The sequence below is a fragment of the Netta rufina genome, assembly GCF_964035555.1.
Source record: "Netta rufina genome assembly, chromosome: 21".
Classification (NCBI taxonomy): domain Eukaryota; kingdom Metazoa; phylum Chordata; class Aves; order Anseriformes; family Anatidae; genus Netta; species Netta rufina.
The window spans coordinates 7527752-7549301 of NC_140145.1; the positions used below are offsets into that span (position 1 = coordinate 7527752).

At 50.9% G+C, this 21550-nt stretch overlaps 1 protein-coding gene across 1 annotated transcript; it reads right to left on the reverse strand.

Moving 5' to 3' along the window:
* Positions 1–198: 198 nt before the first annotated feature.
* On the reverse strand, positions 199–21010 carry NUFIP2 (nuclear FMR1 interacting protein 2). Its single transcript, XM_084299495.1, has 4 exons — positions 20608–21010; positions 16270–17979; positions 9819–9851; positions 199–9219 (listed from the first exon to the last, which is right to left on the reverse strand). Exons 1-4 carry the CDS (start codon positions 20771–20773, stop codon positions 9167–9169), a joined length of 1962 nt encoding a protein of 653 aa, XP_084155621.1. The 5' UTR covers positions 20774–21010; the 3' UTR covers positions 199–9166.
* Between the last annotated feature and the right edge of the window lie 540 nt (positions 21011–21550).

The window sequence follows — 21550 nt, forward strand, 5'->3', positions numbered from 1 at the left end:
CCCGTCCCCCTGAAGGTACGGGACACCTCGCCCCATTCCCCTGCGAGGCCGAGCCGTGCCCAGCACTCACATACACACAACCACGACCACACGTGTGCTCCGTGGTCAGCATCACCCGGCCAGCAGCCACGCAGCATCCCCAGGGCCAGGGGGATGCTCTGTAAGAGCGCAAAAAAAAAAGTCACACCGACGCCCACAAACTTTAAAATTTTTATTCAACAATTTACATCACTTATTGTCTGTCTTAACGTATTCGATCTACACAAATTTCTTTTTTTTTTTTTTCCTGATAAAATAATAAAATTTGGATAAATTTTGAAGACCTGTTGGTGCAGAATAAACAAAATTCAGGTAACTTTTTTTTTTTTTTTTTAAACATTTAGTGTGAAGTATGACATCATTGGTAAAGATACATCATGCCATTACAGCTCATGGACATTACCTATCCTTACAGTCCGTGACATCACCCATACCAGCGCAGCGGGCTGCGCCGGACACAGCTACAGCAGGTATTACACTAACTCTTCTAGCCACCCTCTCACGATCAGGAAAACGCCTACTTTTCCAGCTGGGCACACAGAGTGCGTTAACCTATTCCAAAAATACCAGGAAGGGGAGAAGAAAACAAAACCGACCTTTCCTGTTTCGTCTGGTTGCACACTACAACATCGACGACAAAGAGGGGCTGCCCCTCTCCGCAGGTCAGAGGTAATTCAGCTCCTGAGCAGGTAGAGCACAACCCCTCGCGGCGATTTTAATACACACCAGGGAACTGAAGGAAATGAGAACTATCGGCAGGGCAGGAGGAGAGGGCTCCTGCCCGGGAGAGCCGTGCCCTGCTCCTGCGGGTCTGCCTGGAGAGAGCTCTCCAGCCCAGCGCGGAGTCGAAGCGAGCGGTGGTGTTTCGCACCGCTATTAACACTGAAGTATTCGGGGAGGGGGAGAGAGGGGCATCCGTCCCCCGAGTAAACAAGTCGAGGACCTCCAGAGGCTTGCGAGCCACTGAAGGTGTGTAAGTACACGTGTGATGGTAGATAGAAAAGCAGCCCTGTTCTGTATGAAAAAAAAAGCTGTCAAGTTAGTACAAATTTCTGCCATGGTGAAGGGAACACGGGGAGAAAGCTGTCGGGGTCCTTCTCCCGTCACAAAATCCAGACGCCTCTGCACAAAGGCTCTGGGCTATGCAACAAGTTTTCAAAGGGGGCACCTGCAACCCAACGCACATAACTCAGGAAAACAAAGCCAAAATAAAGCTCTCACCCCGCAGGCCGGGAGGGAGCCCCTGCTCCGCTCCGGCGGCCACAAACCGCACGCACCCCGCGCACACACACCCGCAGTGGGACAGCGAGGAAGCCTGTCCCTCTCGCTCACAGTGGGAATACAAAACGGTAGGGTTTCTCTTCGGTTATTTTGCCGTTAGAAGCCTCAAGTTTGCCCGTGCCACCAGCTCTGCCCGGCGGGCAGATCTCCATCCCCTCCTCCAAGCTGCTTCGCCTGGCACGAGAGCGCGGCCGGCGCGGCTACGGCCACCGCGCTCCCGACCAGAGAGAAAAGGGCACTCGTTCATCCAACAGCACGAAGTGTATCCGAAACAAGCCAGCTCACCCCTCTCCCTCCAATTACTAAAGTAGGCTCTTTAAAATAAAAAAATAATATATATATTTATATAGATATACAGAGAGAGAGAGAGAGAGAGAGACAGAGAAAGCAAAGGAGAGAGAGGCTACTAAAAAATCAAGAAGCGCCAGTTTTCTGCTACAGCTGTCAGCAAAGAACTGTCACCTTACATCATACCCTCCGAGATGGTGAAGATAATGTAGGCAATGACAGCACAGCAATGCAAAAGAGGGCAGATAAGTCACTTCTGGTAATGAGACACAAATTAAACTTTCAAAACATGTGCATAGCTTTATTCATCTGCTTCAAACTAACCTTTTCACGGAGCTTCAGCGAAACCCGAGTGTGCAAAATGCATTTCTAAAAAATAATGCAAGCAAGCTTTCACATTTACAGTGGCAGAAGTACGGAAAGACTAACAGAAATCACACGGACGGGCGAGGAGAGAGAGAGAGAGAGATGAAGAAACAAGAATTGCACAGCTTCATATTCTGAGTCACTGACTGCAAACATAAGCATTTCTACTTCGTTAACTGTAAGCAAGGCATGTTTACTTTTCCTTTACGAAAAAAAAAAAAAAAAAAAAAAAGAAAAAACCCACAGTAACAAGAACCACAGCCTGGAAGGGAATAAATCCCCTGGGCAATGGGAATCCCGGCTGCTGCAGAGAACCCCCAGTTCCAGAGTGGCGCTGGCTCTGGACCTTCACCTGGTTTTGCTCTGCAGGCAAAGCACTGCAACGCTTATTTCTGTCTGCAGGAGAACAGCAAAGCAGATTCTTTCTCTCACCCCCACTCCCCTCGAAAGTCGCAGAAAACAGGTCATGTTAGGAAAGGAAAGGTGCCATCCTGAAGGACATTTTCCCCAAACTGTAAGACAGCCACTAGCCAGACTGGCTTCAAAGCCTCGTTTCCACCGCAGACCCGATGGGCCGACTGGAGATGGGGCAGGGTTATGGGAGATGGGAGATGGTTACTGGAGATGGGCCATGGTTATGGGACTTGCGAGTGAGCAGCCCAGCTCTCCGACAGTTCACGAGCCACTACCAGGTCTGTTCAGACTGAGCGAGCACACTCGCAAGGCACGTTCAGGATAGGGACACACACGCACGTGTGTAAAAGAGCAAACGCTGGCCAAAAGATGATGCTGGATAAATTAATTAAGCAGGCGGGGAATTCTGCTCTACGCCATTTATACGCTATTTTCCAGGCAGTTGTAATCCCAAAGCTTTTTTCCTACACCACTTTAGCCCTTCCCTCGCTTTACTAAGATTTTTTTTAAAGGATTTTCTACAGATAGTCAATTCCCTCTGTCTTTCTCCGTGGTGTGCAAACCCCCCTGCCAGCCCCGGTGGCCTGGGTGTCACCTACGGGGAAGGAGAGGTCCTGGAGCCACCCACGCCCCGTGGCAGCGCCCCAGGGCCCTTCCTCCCGTGCCACACGCCTTCAGGCCACGCTGCTGCAGCAGGGCTTCCTCCAGGGAGGACATCGGACACGGCGCCAGCCTCGGGGAGGCAGCCAGGCAAGAAGGAGGCCGTGCGATTTTTAATACTGCTGGTTAACTTCACATTGAGATAAAGCATTAAAAAGATTTTTTTTTTCCTTTTTTTTTTTTTTTTTCCAGAGATGAGCAATTTCCTTCCAAAGATCTATTCAGACAGAAAACAAAATATTCAAAGCGGAGACGAGACAATAGCTCATTGAGATTTTTGACCTCACAAATACTCCGGCATCTTTCCCGCACCGCCAGCCATCGAGGAAGGAGAAGGTGGAAACCTCGGGGATTTGCACTGCCTTTCCAATAGCAGCTTGAGAAAAGGAAGGAGAGGAGAAGAAAAAAAAAAAAAAAGCACAGTGTTCTTTCAAGTTAAGAGTTCTCCTTTTGCTTGCGTTTGCATAGAAATTCCCGTAGGTCAGCACCAGGATCAGGTACAGCCCTCTCCGACACCCCAGCTCCCAGCTCCCCGCAGTTAGTGGCTGTGTTACAGGAGGGTTCAACTATCCTCAGAGGAACTACATGGTCATGTAAAAAAAGTGCATCACACATTCTTGATTTTCAGGGTTACTTATAGCAGCAGCAGCATTAATCCAAGACATGAACAGTTGTAGATTCATTCTCAAATGCAGCAACACTCAATGAAATGTCTTCGAGGAAGGTCACAAGAGGGTCCTTCTCAAAAGGATAAAATGAAAATTAGACTATTTAATATAGACAAAAAGGAGATAAACCAACAAAATTAAAGACGCATAATCTTATTTACATTAAAAAAAACATTCTTGTTAAAATATCTTTACAACACCTAAGCAAAAAAATATGTATTTTAAGAATAAAGCAGAAACTCCTAAAGCAGTATCCATTTTTGGAACCCTTATTTAGCACCTGAGGAAAGACTGTATGGAAAGCAGACAGGTTTTTTTGTCTTTTTTTTTTGTTTGTTTGTTTTTCTTAAGAAAACTGTAAGTTGTATTTCTGCTAAACGTTCATATGTTCGCAGTACACGAGTTTCATACCACAGAAAGAAATGAACTAGTTTTTTTTTTTTTTTTCCTTTTTTTTTCTTTTAAAGATACTCTACTCGTTAATAAGGCTGTAGAAAAGGGATACTGCTATCTTACAAAATGGCTTTAGGGCTCTGGACACGTCGCGATGAAGCTTTCTGATTAACAGTCATGATAAATACAGGTCAGCATCCCCTGGTGAGGGCACGGGTAACGCCTTGTTCCTGGAGCAGCCCGAGGGGCGGCCGCGCGCAGCGCTCCCGCATCTCCCGGCACCGCGCTGCCGAGCGATGCCACTCGCGAGGACCTCCAGCAGGATACAAGGAAGCCAGCCTCACCCTGCGGCGTGATACCTATTGTGCAAATTGCTAAAGCTCTGTGAGCTCTGGACGGCAGCGCAGCCGGCAGAGGAGACCGAGATCTTCCGCTCCCGCGCGCCCAGTCCAGGCCCGCGGCTCTCGGCTGCCTGCGCTGGGGCTTTTTTCACAAGGAAAGGCCGAGCACACCTCGTCCTCGTGGTGGTTGAAGCCAGAATCGCCCTCGCTCCTTCCCCACGCCAGCAGTCTCCCAGCCTCAGCCCTCCTCTGCCTTCTGCACCCGGGCGAAGTTTTGTAGCAGCTTTAAGTTACGGTTAGCCTCGTTCTCTCCCCTCCTGACCTTAATCGTCTCCCTTGTAAACAGCCTCTGCACGGAAAACAAATCACTACACACGTACATACAGAAAGATCTGCAAGGGACAAGACTCCTGAAAGCTCCGGACACCTTGGCAATTCACTGAAAATGCTGAAACAAGAGCAAAAACTGGATGCAGGGGAAAGCCACCGACTGCACACGAGCAGTCCCGAAATCGGCCCGAGGTGCTCCCGCAGTCACCCACCAGCCTCTTCTGGAAAGGATGCGGTCGTGCTGAGGTGATGCTCTCTTTAAGGTGAAAAGCACTAATTACACACACGGCTCAGAGGACAACTTCCATCTCCTAATTTTGTTCCAAGCAGGAAGCGATTTCCCTTCTGATTTAGCCAGCCGGCTCTCCCCGTCACCGACCCCCGTCAAGCAGCTGGCACGCTCGCAACCCAGCGAGAATTTTCTTTTAAAAGGAAATCCACGTTTAAAAGAAGCTCCCAGCAGCGAGGGAAGGCAAACAGCGGGGCTGGCGGCTCAGGAAGGGGGATGGGTTGAAGCAGGTGAGCACCAGAAAGCAGACGCTGGAGCTACCCGTGTTATCAGAGAGCCTTCCGAAATCGGAGAGATTTTGGAAACGGGTTTCGCAGATGGGTTTAGAACAAAACCAAAACGCAAGCAGACCTTGAAAGCTGAACACCTGGCAAACAGGCCCAGAAAAGGGGACTGAGGGGCTTGGAGGGCCTTCCTCTGCACAGAGCAGCTTCGGGGAGCACACCAAGCGCTCCCCAACCTGCCAAGAAAGCACGCACCCAAGCCTTGGGTACAGGAGACCCCAAAGACACCCTACAGGACCTGCCGGGGAGGCAGGAGAGGTGGGGAAAGACCGAGTCTCCATCCAGAGGAGAAAGCAGTGCCGCAGGGATGCCCACACACCCGCACATCCCCTGTCTTGGGCAGGAATCACTACTCAAATAAATAGGAAGCCAAAAAAAAAAAAGGGAACCGGGCAGAAAGGGACACGTAGCGCCTCCGATGAGAACAGAAAGGTGAAAGAAGCCTTAACCTGAATTAGTTCGTAGCCATTACAAAAATAGGTGGTGATTTCACCCTTAGAGCCACTTCCCAGCACTACACACACCCAAGGGGTTTTGTTTTGACCTTCCTCAGCTCAGCGTAACGAAAGCAATGGCACCAGAACCACACGCTCCTCCTCGCGCTGCGGACGCCCCCAGCCCCCGGCAGGGGGCTGCGCACCCCCTGCGGGCTGTTTTTGGTTTATGCTACAGTACTAATACTCTGAGTCCAACAAACAAACCATGAGACCGATCAGGAACACCTTAGCATTAATTCAATGCGCTAAAATTAGTCACAGCTCAATTTCACTTTTTTTTTTTTTCTTTTTCTTTTTTTTATAAGTTTACACAAAAATAATCAGAAAACAGATTAAATCTTAAGATATTTTTAATAAGTGCTCAGTAAGGAATTGTGTGAGGACTTGGGGAGGACTGCAGACGGACAGGGCGAGTTACACAAAGCACAGAGAAAAGCTTCTTCCACGGTCCTGCCTGGCTCCGGGCGCTACCTAACCAAACCTGCGCTGCCTTCAGCGGCGAGCTGCGGCCACGAGAGCTTGGAAAAAGGATTTCCTAACCACGTAGTGCCGAGCACGTGCCGAGGAGCTCGTGCAGACAGACAGACAGACGGGTGTTTGAAGAGGGGATGTTCAGAGACACAGCAGAGGAGGGGTCTCTGCATGGGTACGGCTGGCACGGGGCCACGCGGCCGCGAGACAGAGCAGCGGGGACGGAGGTCGGGGACCAACCAACCCACCCAGCGTGTGCACCGTGCTTCCTTCAGAGCTCCTAGCCGGGGCAGGGTACCAGGACAGCTCAGACCCCCCCAGGGGAGCAAAACAGGTCTTGGTTTTGTCTTTTTTTTTTTTCTTTTTTTTTTTTTTTTTTTGTAATGGAACCCAGCCCTTAAGGCGACAAGTGACTACACAAGGCAAATAAATACACAGCAGAGCCTTAAAGCCAGTAAAACAAACTGGAAACTTTGCAATCAGCCTTCGACACTTCTTCCATTTTGAAAATAATAATAATAAAAAAAATGATTTCTTCTCCCTTACCCCTCCCACCAGCCCCGTTGTCCAGTTTGTTCAACACCTTAAAGCTCAGGAATGCCCCGGCTCTTTCGCAGGGGAGCGGGAGGCGATTCCGACTTTTGGCAAGCAGTTGGGAGACTCAACAGAAGTAAAAACAGGAAGGTAGGAGGACTAGATGTAGGGCACATCTGTAAACATGTTGTACATCTGCAAGTTACACACACCTGCAAGGGTGATACAGTTTATAGGTGAAACAGAACTACCAGCGACTGGCCAACCACAAATTTCTGAGCTTGGACTGATACAATACATCGCCACTATACAGTATCATACCAGGGTATTATACTATATAGCACTTCATACATAAAATGGAGTAGGCAATCCAGAGTCAAACTTTTAAAACTAAGCATTGCAGAAAGCTAGCACTCTTACAAAAGGTACAGAATTCAGTTTCGATGTCCCACCGTGAACCTACGCGCTTCATCCAGGAACAATCTCATTAAAAGAACAAAAACAATTAAAAAGGCATGCTACATACTCGTCGTTAACAAAAAAAAAAAAAAAAAAAAGTGGATAAATCTAAGCACGAGGGGTAGGCGAAAGGTTTGGGCTTCTCTGCTTCCTGTAATGCCCCAGAGGATCCAGCCTCGCCGGAGGATTCAGCACCTCTGCTGAGCTGGGTGCCCAGGCACACGCGAGCTGGCGCTGAGCTCAGAGGGGCCAGAAACCCCTCGGGGTTGCTTTTGGGGTTATTCACTGCTGGCTCTCGCCTTGGACCCTCCGATCCTCCCACCGGGAGCCCCCCCACGAGAACCACGCAGCCCCCAGAGGGTTTGGACGTGCCACACACAAGCTGCAACGGGACAGAGCGGGTTACACAGCTGGAGCCTGCAGGCTGAGCAGCCTTCTCTACCACTGCTAGAAAGCTCTCCTTTCGTTCATTATTCTTTTTAAATTATTATTTTCATTCCTAAGCCCTCCATTTTTTTGTAATAAAATATATTTTTATTAAGAGAGAATTAGAAGCAGAGCCCGGAAATACACAGACTGCGTTAAAATATAAAAGAGCGTTTCCAACGGGCAGGTGCGGGGAGCCCAGCCATCGGTGATCTACAGACAAACTGAAAAGGATTCAAGTTCCCATTTTACTTTTTTTTTTTTTTCTTTTTAATTTTTTTGTGTTTTTTTTTCCTCCTTTTTTTTTTTTTTTCAATTTTTTAAGAGAAAAAAAAATAATTAAAGAAGGGTGAGAGTTAGCAGATCTCAATTCCACTTCAGTTTTTCAATGAAAATGGGAAAAAAAATCCAGCACACGTAGTGTTAGGAGACAGACAGAGCAAGTATGAAGCACCTACGTTGAAAGCAGGAGATTTTTTTTTTTTTTTTTTTTTTGCTCCCAGTAATACAATGGCATTAACCTGTGGGAACAGTGGTGTTTGTTGATTTTTTTGTCTGTTTTGTATTTTTTTTTTTAAAACCATATTAAATGCCTAAACCAATTATTTAGTTTTCCATGTTGTCTTTTAAAACGAAACAACTCTTCAGTTGCAATAGTCCAACGTGTAACCGGAGCCAGGTCAACTGTGTGACTTCACCATGCATCCTAGAACTGCAGTATTACCATCTTTCCCCCAGAAGAACGATGCTTTAAGACAATTTTCCCAAAATAGGACTGGCTGCTTTACTCCTGGCAAAAATATGTTATAATTCTCTGGAAAAAAAAAAAAAAAAAAAAAAAAAAGAAACTCTGCAAACTTCAAGGTGTTTCTCCAGCATTCAATGGAAAACAAAACAGGAAAAAAAAAAAGGGGGGGAGGTGGAAGGGAAAGGGGAGATGAAGGATGGTGAATCATCCTGATTTCCCTGTGATTAGTGTGTCACTACAGTCACAGAACAAGAAACAGAGACCTTGTCAAGTGGAAATGCCTCTCCAGTGGGTTGCTGTTGCCCATGTAGACGACAGCAGGAACTTTAGAACTGGGCTTGTAAATCGAGTCTGTGTTTGTTAATCACTTGCATTCACTCTTTAAACAAAAACAAAACAGAACAAAAAAAGAAAAAAAAATCTATTCAGTACCGGAGATTAAATAATCACGTGTGTAGTCTCGTTGAAATAAATTTTCAGATTCCTTAAGAAGTCTAATTACTTTCAGTCGCCATTTTTAAATAACTATATTATATATTTGTATATATTATCCTGTGATTCTAGTTATGGTTCCTCTGCTGCACTGAAGATTTAGAAGGAGCATAAAAGCCTTTTGTCCCCCACGAACAGCACGAGTGCTGCAGAAAGGTTATAACAGGCAGTCTTGTCTTGCTACCTTCATTGATCCGGGTGATCCATGGCTTCATCGTAGGTGATTATCCTTTTGGGATCTGGAAAGAAAGCAAAATCCTAAGTTTTCGGCAAGCTACTTCCAGAACCCGTGGCTGAAGGTATTCCCAACGGACCTGCAAGATCCTCAGCTGTTACCAAAAGCCTCCCACCCCGAAAAGAGGTGCAATTAAAGGCAGGTCACCAGCTCTGTGCAGAGCTGCACTTGCTGCCCTCGTTGCATCACGTGCAGCAACACCATGGGAAGCACAAGGCCCCACATAACGCTCTCCCCACACTGTGGTCACAGCTAAAATGGGGGGGAGGCACCCAAATCTAAAGCTTAATCTTGGGTGTGACGCCCAGCACCAGAAAAATAGAACAATTACGACATGCACATGCGCAAGACTCATGAAATCTAGACTGGCTCTGTTTTTCTTTCAGGTGCTCTGCTTCACACAGAGCCTCCCACAGCCACGGTACAGCTTGCTGGCCTGGCTTTCAGAGATCCCAGCACAGATAAACCCAAAGAGATACAAACAGCAAATGCCAAAAATCTCAAGCATCTCCAGACACCAGCACGGCCGGCTCTCAAGACCCATCCCAGAGGTCAGAGCAGGACAGAGCGACCACGTTTGCTTGTTATTCCCAGCATCCTTACCTTGCTTCTGCAAATTCCAAATCGATTCCATTTCTGTGAAGACAAAATGAGAAGACCGTTGTTACTAGGTGCATCTAGGTGGTACTTACAGACAACCCCAAACACGCTTTGATTTCTGGAGCGTGGCACGACACCGTAAGTGACACACTGGGGCTATCGGACAAAGCCCACCCGACACAGCCCAGGACTGCAGAGATTTGGTGACAAAAGGCATCGAGACAGCTGTACCACGGCTGGAGGCATCAGGCAACCAAACCCTGAGTTAGAGATGTCACCACCAGCCCCTAGTCCTACAGATCGCAGTCTGTAGGACTTAGAGGATTTACAACTCTGCCTCCAGTGATGCTTTACGCCCTGCATCTTCAACAAGGAGCCTGCAGAGATGGTTTTCATGAGCCAACACGTTACGTGCATGATACAAGAAGTGCTGGACAAAGTGAGTTCCTCGTGGCTCACAGCATGCTCCTGTCAAAGCCCTCGGTGCCACGACTGCTCCAAGGCCACTGCCAAACAGCACCAACAGAGATCAGGGAGCGATGCTCCAGGGGCGCGTGGCTCTTTCCCCAGTTTGCCACCACGGCACAAAAACCAACCCGACCCCCCCAGACCTCTCTGGAAAAGCACGTGCCTTCCCCTGTTTACCTACGGAGTAACAAGAAAGTTAAACGTCCTCCTCGCTCGCATTAAGAAGCAACAGAAGGCTGCTCCGTTTAAATTAAGCCCCTAAAAAATTAAGTCACAGCAGGTCTTTAGAGACCTATTCAAAATAACTATAGCCAGCCGCTCGCAGGTTGCATTTATGAGCTGGCATATTTATGAAGACGCTAACTGCACCCTGCGCCCAAGATTAAGAGGCATCATTATGGAAAAGAGCAGCGAGGAGGAGCACGCGCTGCAGGAGCGATCTGTAAAGCCTCCCTTCTGCCAGAGGGGAGCACGGCCGCGACAGGTGGGAGCGGAGATGGCAACAGGTTATTGAACAACACAACGCCTCGCGTGGCTGCAACGCAAGCAACAGGTAAAGCACACGAGGGAAAGAAGATGAGAAAAGGCTACAAAACCCCTGGCTTGCGGCCCTTCGGCTTTTGTTCCCTACAACCTCGAGCTCCCCGGGGCAGGAAATTGCATGCAAATCAATATGACCTGTCCTCTCGGCACAATTAAGCCTTTTGTAAGGAAGGCCCTGACCGAACGTTACAAGGCCTGTTATTTTGGCCTCACAATAGCAGCAGTGCTTTACTTTCACCGAGGAGCCCGAACCACTGGGACGAGAGCTCCCTCACCCCGAGGAGCCCCAGAAATGAAGCAAGCCAGCTACCGAAATCCCCTCCAGCAGAATTGGGTTTTCCATTCACCGTGAAGTCAGACGCATCGTTTCCTAACCGCTGAAAAGCATCAATTTTCACAGCTTTCCCCAAAAGCAGGGGGCAGAAAACTGCTCTGGCACGTCGCCGGCTCCTCCACGTCGGAGCACCGAACCCGAGGTGGAGGCTGAAGCGCTGCCCGTGTGGCATCTTACTGCCAGAGGTGCTTTCTTCTGCGCTTCCAGTCAGTCCTACAAGCTCTGTCAGACAGCACCAGAAGGAATTGCTTAATGTGGATGTGCCTGACAGTGAAATATGGGGAGTTTCTAGCCGGACACCACCACCAAACAACTTCAAGTATCAAGATTCTGTAATCTAATGAAAAACAACCAACCAAACAACCCTTTCCAGACCCCAAACAACCTTCCTTTACTTCTTCAGAAGCAGCAGTAGGGGAGAGGGTGGTGTGAAGCACCCCGTACACCCTAAATGTGTGGATGCAGGGGCTGGCAGGTGCTCAGCCTGACCCACATACCACACCGAGCAGCACAAGCAAGCCGACCACGATACCCAATCTTCCCGACACTCCTGACGCCGCCTGCCAGCAGCACGAGCTGCAGGTAAATAGATAACTGCCATCCACAAACCCTTGCACAACCTGGCTTCAAAGCCGGCCCTGCTCCGAGCCGGGGGCCGAACGAGGTCACCTCCAAAGCCGTGTCCAACCTCTCCTCCAGGGCTTTCACAATCGAGCTACGGGTAAAGGAGCCGCTCGTGGGCACTGCCAATAAACCAGGGGGCTGCGGGGAGGGCTTTGATGTCAGGAGCAGACCAAGGCACTCTGGTGAATTGCACTGAGGCTCCTCGTGGGGCAATAAACTTTACAGCAGGATGGCTACGTAACCTTGGAGGGGAAGAAGTCTTTACGTGGTATCTCGTTAAGATGGGCACTTTTATACACGTTTCCCTTGCTAGAGAGAATGCCCCTGCAAACAAAAGTTTCTGCACTGTGCGATGTTCTCTGCTCCTATAAACCTAACACAAAGTGACAATCGCCCCTAAATTGAACAGCTAGAAAAGAAAATAACACAGAAAGAGCATCCGTGTTTGATGGCTCCGCAGGACGTGATGATTATGTTCAGGGATTGTCCAGGAAATAAAGCAAAAATTAAAAATTTGATGCTGCAGAGACTCATCATTATACCACTGGGCAGCGGTTCCTGCCACGTGGAAAAAGCAGAGAGTTGAAGAATTAAATCAGCTTCTGCCCCACAGCCCACAGGCAACTGACTGAGCCCTAGCCCCTTCCCACCGAGGCAGAGGGAAAACCACGGCTTCCAACCCCCCTCTCCTGATGCAAAGGACGAGATCTGCTGAATTCACAGCTCTGCCGTTTCTCCTGACCCAGTTCCCCATCCCGGCGAGCTCCTTGCTGGCCCACGCTGCCTCGCTCTATTTTCCACGCCGCTCTTCTGCTTCTTCATGCGAGCGGAGCCGCGGCGCGGCCGAGACACCGCGAAGGAACAAAGCGGCAGCGCGGGCAGGAACTCGGGGGCAAGGCAGCAGAGGAAAACTGCTGCAGGTTCCTCTCTCCTCCACCTACGTGGTCTTTGCTACCTTAAGACCTCGCTTACCCTCTCCTCAGCTCGTGAGCGGGACGCCAGCGAGCCCCCAAGCACAAGAGCTGCCGGACAGAGCCTGCTCCGAGCCGTGGGCACCCTCAGCCTGGACGATCACAGAGAAATTCTGCAAAGCCTTGACAAAAATTACAGAATGAAATGTTTCATCCAGCTATCTGGAGGAGTAAAGCAAGGGGAAGATGTTGATTTCAGTGGAAATAAAGCTGAGATACTCCCAGGCTCCTCTTCTCAAGGACCAAACCACCTGTGAAGACCAGTCCCAGCCTCAAAATGATGAGGGTTTTGGCAATGCCATGCCAGGATGAAGGTTTGCTTCTGACCCAAGAGGGAATAAAGCCCCTGAGTGAGAGCATCCCTCCTTCCTGGTCCTCACAGCCTCCCCCACAAAGCTCACATCCCTGGCTCCAACCAGACAGCGTAACCCACCGGCGTGTAAGTAACTCAGCTCCACCTTGCTAAATCCCACACGGCAGCAGCGAGTGTCTCAGGCGCTGCCACGAGCGTGCTGCCAACCCAGGCAGCCCGGTTGGGGATCACGTTTTACACCCAAGCAGGTCGGATGACCAGGGGAACCTCTCTGCCCTTATAAAAAAAAATATAAAATAAAATAAAAGGGAAGCAACAGCACGGAGCGGGAGCGGACAGGAAGCAACATGAAAAGCATCCAAGAACAGGAGCAGCCCTGCCAGAACATTCCCAGCACCCCGACCTGCGGGGAAAAGGCAACCCGGGTGCATAAAGGAGCTCAACTTCCTCGGCCAGGACCTCACTGCTGGCACCCACGTCTGGCAGGCAGGCAGGAGGATCGCTGCACGTCGAGGCACTTGTCCTAAAGCCTCGAGGCTGCTTGCCCTAAAGCCCAGCCCTCGCTGCTATCTCCCCGTCTCACTCTCTCTCCACGTGCTGCCTGTGCTGGATTTACTGCTCGTGGAGCTCAGGGCAGGGAACGCACCAGGGCAGGTGCCCCGAGCTCGTCCCCGTCCTTGCCCCGCAATCGTGTCTCTGTGGCCATAACCCCGCAGGCAGGGCAGATCCCGAGATCAATGGAGACTTTGCTCAAAGGCAAACAGATTGATCTGAAGAGGGAGGAGTTCACTGGCCTCTCTAACTCCAAACCAAACAAGCCGAGGACCCAGCTACCCACGACACCTGAACGCCTGCCCGGGCACAGAGCTGCTCCTTTCCCCCCGCACAGGCTGGCTCCCGGCTGGGACCCCAGGAAAATAACACAGGATAAATGGAGAACTGTGTGGGTATTAACCACTGCTGCCCCACAAACTGCTCCCCAGCAGCTCCGTTTGCCAAATGATTTCTGATCTGGTGTGACAGAGGAGGGCACGAACACGGTCTGACTGCAGGACAGTGGCACTGGGGTTTTCCATCCTGCACAGGGCAGGGAAAATGCTGTCCCTCCAACACCACTTGCACTAAACTCACCACAACAGCCTCCAGCAAACCCCAAAACACAACGTCCAGCATCACTGCAGAAAACGTACTAAGCCCTAGACTGATCTCTGCTTGGTACACCCACAATAGCACCTGCAGACTGCAGAGAAAAAGGAACTCAGGCTGCTCGGAGCACCCTGCCACCGCACTACTGGCACCCCCGTGATCCTGTGCCCCTAAATAACCCCCTGCAGCTGGCACAGACACAGCCTGCAAAATAATTAGGCACAGAGGAGTGGCAGGGCAGGAGCCCTGTCTTCCCAGGACAGCCGAGCACCAAGGTGTTCGCTCTGGCTGCCCAGAGCAAGGCCCACGTGGGGACGCCTGCCCAGGAGAGGAAGGAGCAGAAAGCAGAGCTTTAAAAGGAGCGATTGAGGTGTCTGCTCTTGCCGCTGAATGCAATTAACCTCAGAGTTCAGAAAGACTGAACTCAGCCAGACTTTGAAGTTAACACCTCCTTAAGAGGACATGGGAAGGGAGTGGTCTTTATTTTCCTGTTGGTACTATTGTTTTACTGGGGTCTGTCTTTCTCGCAGCTGGTGAGAAAGGGAGAGCCGAGGAGCCTTGCTGAGGTTACTTTTGTACAAGAAAGTCCAGGCTGACAAAGGGAGACAAATTTAAATGTTAGAAACATTTGCAAACTTAAGAGGATTTGACCAGCACTTCCCTTCTACACCACGCTAGGCTTGTGGCACCCCATTTCTGATGAGAAAGTTAAATTCAGGCTGCGGGCAGGCAAGAAATGAGTACAGAAAGCTTGCACTAAAGCTGGAATAGACCAAGCAGAGGGTGGAGGAATAAGACCCAGATAAAAATCTATCGAAAAATGAATTGTTTTTAAGTGACCGGGCTTACTATTACTGAAGGAAGCTATCTACGATTCTGTGTTTTAGACAAGGAGTTTATAAAGAGGTAACTTCACAGCTTTGTGTGGGTCAAAACACAAGTTTGCCAAAGCCACCCAAACACTAACCCCTCTGCAGAGGGGCTGAGATATTACCCACATACACACGTGGAAACGCCCCCACAAAATGGGTGATTGCCTTCTTCACCCTCGGGGCAGGGGGATTCAGGGACAGGCAATGTGGAGGAGAACAGAAAAGGTCCCGGTGTTTGCCAGAGGGGGAGAAAACACCGTGCCAAAAGGGAATCTCAGCTCCTCCTAGCACCGAGCCAGGCCTAGGAGAGACCTCTGAGGTTTTGGGGCCGAGACCAGAGGTAAAGCAGAGAGCAAGCTGTCCTACAGCCTTTGCTCTGCTCACTCCCAGCTCTGCGCACCCGTATCGTGCTTCAGTCATTTCAGGTTTTAATAAAAAAGAGCCAGACTACAAAGGACTCCATGAAAGCAATAAAATCATCTGAAAGATTTGGCCTACAAAGAGAACAGGAAAATTCAATCTGCAGCTTGCAGAAGAGATGATACGCAGAGATTTGTCTTGCTGTTGCCATAATATTTAAGAAGGATAGAGAAAAGTGTAGGGGTGGTGCTGAAAAATGGAAATTAAAAAAAAATAAAAAAAAAATAAAAAAAATCACACTGTGAGGAGCCAGAGATGCATAGGAATCATTTTCCTTTCCTTAAAGCCACGATTTCATGGCCAGATCTGCCCAGGGGAGAAGCTGCAACACTTTGGTGGAAGAGGTGCAAGCACAGACCACGAAGTCCTCTTGGTAACAGGAAAGCTGGTAAAGCTGGAACAGGGCAGGTGAACCTACACACCGAACGCCTCCCAGTGCCAAGAAGGACAGGAAGACCTGCTGGTTCCATGGGAATTAAAATGCAAAACATGCTAATAGCTAGCCATTACCCCTAGCGACATCACTTACGCTTGTCCATTGGAATAGAGGAACGAGCTGCTAACAGAAGCTAAATAACTTTTACAGGAATTTTCCCAAACCGTTATTGCCATTAGACATATGCAAGCAGAAAGCCCGTTTCTAAAACAATCAGAACTGCTGTAAGAAATACACCGCGTTATAATATTGCATTGCACTTCAAAGGAAAATAAAAAGGAAAAAGAAGAACAGAGAATGCCCTTAGGCAGCGCGTTAAGCCATTACCTTTAGTGTGATATTTAACAGCAGCACTCAGGTCAAAAGAACCCCAGCTATCTTTCCTTTCTAGGCCTCTCTGGTACCCCTGTTCTTTGGCGGAGGCTAACAAATTGTTCGTGGGAGAGGCCAGAGGATTCTCTACTTCATAGTCTTTTGAAAGAAACACTAAAGCACCTTGGCTACCGGTGTCTGCCTTTTGCAGCTCACCGGCGTGATGCGACTCCAAAGCTACGACACCACCCTCGACAGCAGTCCCAGGCTTAAGAATAGCGCTAAGAATTGGAGGGCTAGTCCGTTTATCCAGCTCGTAAGCCTTAGGAAACACAGGTTGTTCAGTTCCTGAGGGAATGATTTCAGCACACTGTGAAACCAAAGTGGCAGGATATTCCCCTTGAAATGTCACTTCCATTAACTGATTATCCGCAGGTTTCCCCACAACAGTTTCGGGGCCAGCGCTGGGCTCGTTTATGAACGACAAGCCCCACTGGTTCTGGAAGATATCTCCCAGGTTCTGCTGATTTGTCTGCGATGGGAAGTCGACTTGCGCTGTACCCAGAAGCACAGTTTGCATATTTGAAGGGTAGATAAAAAGGCTAGATTTCTTTTGTTCGAGAGCTGTCGAAGCTGTACTTATGTCCTGGGGTACTGACTCAGAAGAGGTTGATGTTACAGTACTAGCAGCAGTTGTGAGCAGTGGCTGGGTCCCTGGAGAATATACATTTCCATCAGTCCCTGCTAAAATTGGCCCGTTTGAAAAGCTAGCAGAAGTAACAGATTTCATAGCAGACATGGGGACTTGGGACAGTCGACTTGATGTTTGGGCCTGAGTTTCCCCGGCAGATGACGAAGACGACGACGATGACGTGGATGGGGTTTGAGCTGCTTTGTTGAGGTTTTCTTTAACTTTACTTGCATAACTTATTTTGGGAACAATTTTAGCACTGCTATTGTCCACTGGAAAAACTGGGGGTGGCTTAAATAAGGTCCATGAGTCCTCTTTAGACGTAGCTGACGAAGCATGCTTCCCTTTGGGCCGGTCATCAAACTTCTTGCTGCTAATCCCAGGTTTGGCATCAGAGTTTTTTCGCTGTACATCCCCAAGCCCAGGCTTTCCTCGGCCTGCTCCACCAGCCCCAGCCTCGTATTTCCAAACGGGCTTAGTATTTTCGATTCGGTTCCCCTTTTGTTCACTATAATCAGGCTTGAAACTCTCAAGTTCCTGTTTTAAGGTCGGCGTGCTGACCTCCTGTTGCATTATTTTGTCCTGTACTAGATTCAAGTTCTCACAACCCTTGGCACTGTTGCGCCTGCCTTTCCGTTTCTTCGGCGTAGTATATCCACTCTCAGAGCCGCTACCATCGTTATCGGCCCCCTTGCCTACGTAGCCATTGGTGATGTAGCTGGAGTTATTGGTTACCACGCCGTTTGGGACAGACACTCCCTCTGGCTTGTCTGAGGACTGACTTTCTCTAAGCTTGTTTTCGTAGGACTTCTCATTCTTTTTGTCCATGCTATTTTTCTGAACGAAGTTCTTGGTTTTGATTCCGGCTTTCCCCAAAGCACCGGCCTTAACGGTCTGCTTTGGGGTCACATTAGTGTCTACGAGTTGCTGGCTGCCATTGGGTACCCTGGATCCTGGGTTGGTGGTTTCATCAGAGCACAGGCCCTTCAGCGACACTTCTCGTTCCCCTGCGTTACCATTTAGCTCTCCATAGCCTAGAAGAAAGCCAAAGACAACAAAAAGCAAGAATTAGAACGGGAATCGTTACACTTCTGATTGCAAAAAGCTGTAATCAGCCCCGAACATACACAGTTTCACCGAGCAGATGTTTTAAAATAGGAGAACTTTGTCTGCTCTCCGATACATGAAAACACATCCTTATTTGCTGGAAGCTAAGGAAAAGTTCAGCAGAAGGCACCAGCAGCTACTGGCTCTCACCCAACAGCAGTGTGGTGTTTAACACAGGTAACAAAATAAAGCAAAGAGACACCTGAACGCTGCACAAGGAAAATGCGCTGTACTGAAACTCCCTTGCAACCTGGCGAGCTATTTCATCAGCTGCCATTTCCAGGTCACGCAGAGGAAATTCCCAGGATGCTTCAAGAGAGAGGGCCCTGCTGCCTTCGCTCCAAAATTCCTTGAAATTCGGCATCTACCCTGTGAGCCAGCTCCACGGCCTCTGTCCTCTCACAGGCCTGTGGCACCAGCAACCCCCCCTCCCACCTTCCTCCAAGCGCCACCTCTAGAAGAGACAACAAGCCGCCTTCCGAAGGACACGTGCGAGTCCAGCTGGAAGCTGTAGGGAGGACAAGGTGGCAGCATTTCCTCTGTCATTTCCAACCGGCACCTCCCTACACGTGCTCGGAGCAGGCGAGGGAACCGGGAAGCACCGCGTCCCCCGAGCACCGCCACCGGCCTCCTGCCCACCGAGAACATCCCAGGGAAGCGCTCGTGAGGGCTCCAGCCCACCAAAGCGGGGCACCGTGCTGTTATCTCATCTCCCCTTTTTGCTTCTGGACTTCAATTCTGGGCCTGAAGGCTCTCAAGGTCTTGAGGTCATGATTTAAGCGGAGCAGAAAGCCCAGACCGAACCACCTCGCCTTCCTCAAGCCGGCGCAGAGCACCACGCGTCCCCCAGGCCCGAGAGCGGGCAGGACTCCAGCTTGGAAAAGAATGTTTTTGTTGTCACCGCTGCTGCTGAATTATGCAGCTATACTAAAAAAATCATTGTTATCCTCACATCCTGGAGCCTCAGATGCGCGGCAGATGTAACTGCTCAAGCTCTGCGCGACTCGGGAACACGGGAATCCTTGTAGGGGATCTTTACAGAAATTCCACAGCCCCGTTTGCCGAGAGGGATCAAAAAGGGTTTTACTACACTCGAGTATCTCCAACCACCACAACTTCCACTGCAACTTCCAAAGGCGCTGCTCGGAACAGGGCCCATAAATACTTCATCCCAGAGAAAACGAGCAGGGCGGGACTCTCAGCTGAGTCGAGGGCTAAAAATTAAATATTCCCTAGCAGAGAGCAGGGGAAGCCCGCTCAGGAGTAACGTGGTGCAGCTGACCTTGCGCGACTCGGGGCTCCTGACACCACCAGCTAACGAAACAAAACAATACGCGCGGTCACGAGACCACTGCGGACGAGGAGCAAAAAGAACAAAAATGAAGAAAAAAAAATCCATTTCACCAAGTCAGCGTGTCAGCAGTTTCGAGTCCCAGTTTTCAAGGCTTCCCAACTCGGCTGAGTTTTGCCCCAAATCAATGTTTGGGGAGGCTGGCTCCGGCCTGGAGCCAAGGGGGGCAGCGACCCAAATTTTGGGGGGTGAGGAGGATGTGGGAAGGAGGTGAGGAGCCAAGAGGAAGGGGTGTCGGGGGGCAGCGTGTGGGGAGCCCCCCGCTACCTGTGGGGCTCCTGGGCAGGAGAGAGCTGCCCCAGGGCCTCCGAGCTCCCCGCTGATGGAAGCGAAGATTTCAAGGAGTATGTGTATGGAGGGGGGGGCATAAAAAAACACAAAAACCCCACCAAAAAAAAAAATCAAACCAAAACAACCCCCCCCACGCACATGGCACCGCGACTCCTCATCCCACCCTGCGCCGCCTCCCGACCCGCCGCACCCCCGGCCGCTTTTATTTTTATTTTTATTTATTTATTAGCAGAACGGGCGGTGTGTATATGTGTGTTAGGGGGGGTGAGGTCGTGCTTTAACGGGAGGAGGCCTCTCCACGAGGGGGATGGGGGGGTTCCCCCAACATCGGGCTCCTCACGGGGCTGCGGCTGGAGGAGGCCGGGGCAGGAGGCTGAGGAGGGAAGGAGGGAGGCAGGGAGGGAAGGAAGCTGAGGAGAGAAGGAGGCTGAAGAGGGAAGGAGGCTGAGGAGAGGAGGCTGAGGAGGGAGGGAGGCCGCCGCCCTGCGCTTTCCGTGACTCATTGATTTGCACGCTCATCACTTTTCCACACGGGGCGGCCTCCCCCCCCCCCCCCTCTTCACCCCCTTCACCCCCTTCTTCTCCTTCTTCATCCCCAACCGCCTCCTCGCTCCCTTATTTTTTATTTTTATTATTTTTTTTTCCTCCCTTCCCCTCCCCGCACGGCCCCGGGGCCGGCCCCACACGTGCCCGGCGCTGCCGCCGGCCCCGCGGCTCCCTCAGCCGCGCCGGCTCCAACATGGCGGACAGGAAGCGGCCCCAGCGCGGCGGAGAAGCTTCCAGCCGGGCCGGGGGAGGAGGAGGAGGAGGGTGAGGAGGAGGATGAGGAAGGATGAGGAAGGCCCCGCCGCCACCCCGCGAAGGTCACCAGCCCCGTCCCGACCTCCTCCCCCCTTCCCCTCAGCCCCCGGACCTGTTCTCCGCTTCGGCGCCTCCTGGTGCTGCGGGTGCTTGTGGAGCGGCGGCTTGGGCTGGGCTCGGCCGTCGGGCGGCGGCAGGTAGGGGCTGTGCGGGCGGTGGTGGCTGTAGTAGTAGTAATGGTGGTGGTGGTGGTGGTGGGGAGGGGGCTGCTCCTCCATGGGGAGGGGGCTGGCTCAGCTCGCTGCCGGCGCTGCCTTTTTTTTTTCTTTTTTTTTTTTTTCTCTTTTTTTTTTTTTTTTTTGGAGGGAGGGAGCAGCCGGGGCCGTGCCGTGCCTTTTTGATGATATTTTTTTCCTCTCGCTGTGTTTTCCTTTTTTTTAAAAAAAAAAAAATAATATATTTTTTGAGGCCGTGCAGGCTCCGGCGGCTGGGACGCGGCTTGGCGCGGGGGGAGGCGGCGGAGGGACTGGCAGCGCCCGCCCCGCGCCCCGCCCCGACCGGCGGAAAGGGAAGGGAAAAACCCCGGGGGGGGGAGGTCAAAAAATATGGAGGGGAGAGCCCGGCCCCACGGCTCGGGGCGGTGCTGCCTCCCCCGAGCCGCTCAGTGCAGGATTTGGGATCGGGGATGTGGGATTTGGGAGCGGGGATGGGGCGGGGAGCGGCCCCAAAGGGCCTGGGTGGGAGCGGGGGGAGGATGGAGGGAAAAGGGGATCCCACACGCGGGTGCTCGCCGCCTTCCTGAGGATGGGGTGAGGAGGAGAAGGGGTTTGGAGCTTCTGCTGGGGGTTTCCTCGGGGGTCCCAAGCCCGCTGGAGCGTCCCCGGTGCGGCAGGGCTCGGGGCTGGTTCAACGGAGCCCCCCCGGAAAGCAGAGGGGGTGTCAGATGCAGGGGGGTTTAAGGGGTAAGGAGAGGGATGGGGGACACTAAAATGTGTCAGCCGGGGTCACAGCCCTGTGTGGGGGTGCTCAGGGTGATGAAATAGCTCCAGGTGTTG

Coding starts and splice junctions, on each gene's coding strand:
- NUFIP2 (XM_084299495.1), bottom strand. CDS start 20,773: ATGGAGGAGCAGCCCCCTCCCCACCACCACCACCACCACCATTACTAC. Junction 17,980..20,607: donor GGCGCCGAAGCGGAGAACAG/GTCCGGGGGCTG, acceptor GCTTTCTTCTAG/GCTATGGAGAGCTAAATGGT. Junction 9,220..9,818: donor TTGGAATTTGCAGAAGCAAG/GTAAGGATGCTG, acceptor CTTTCTTTCCAG/ATCCCAAAAGGATAATCACC.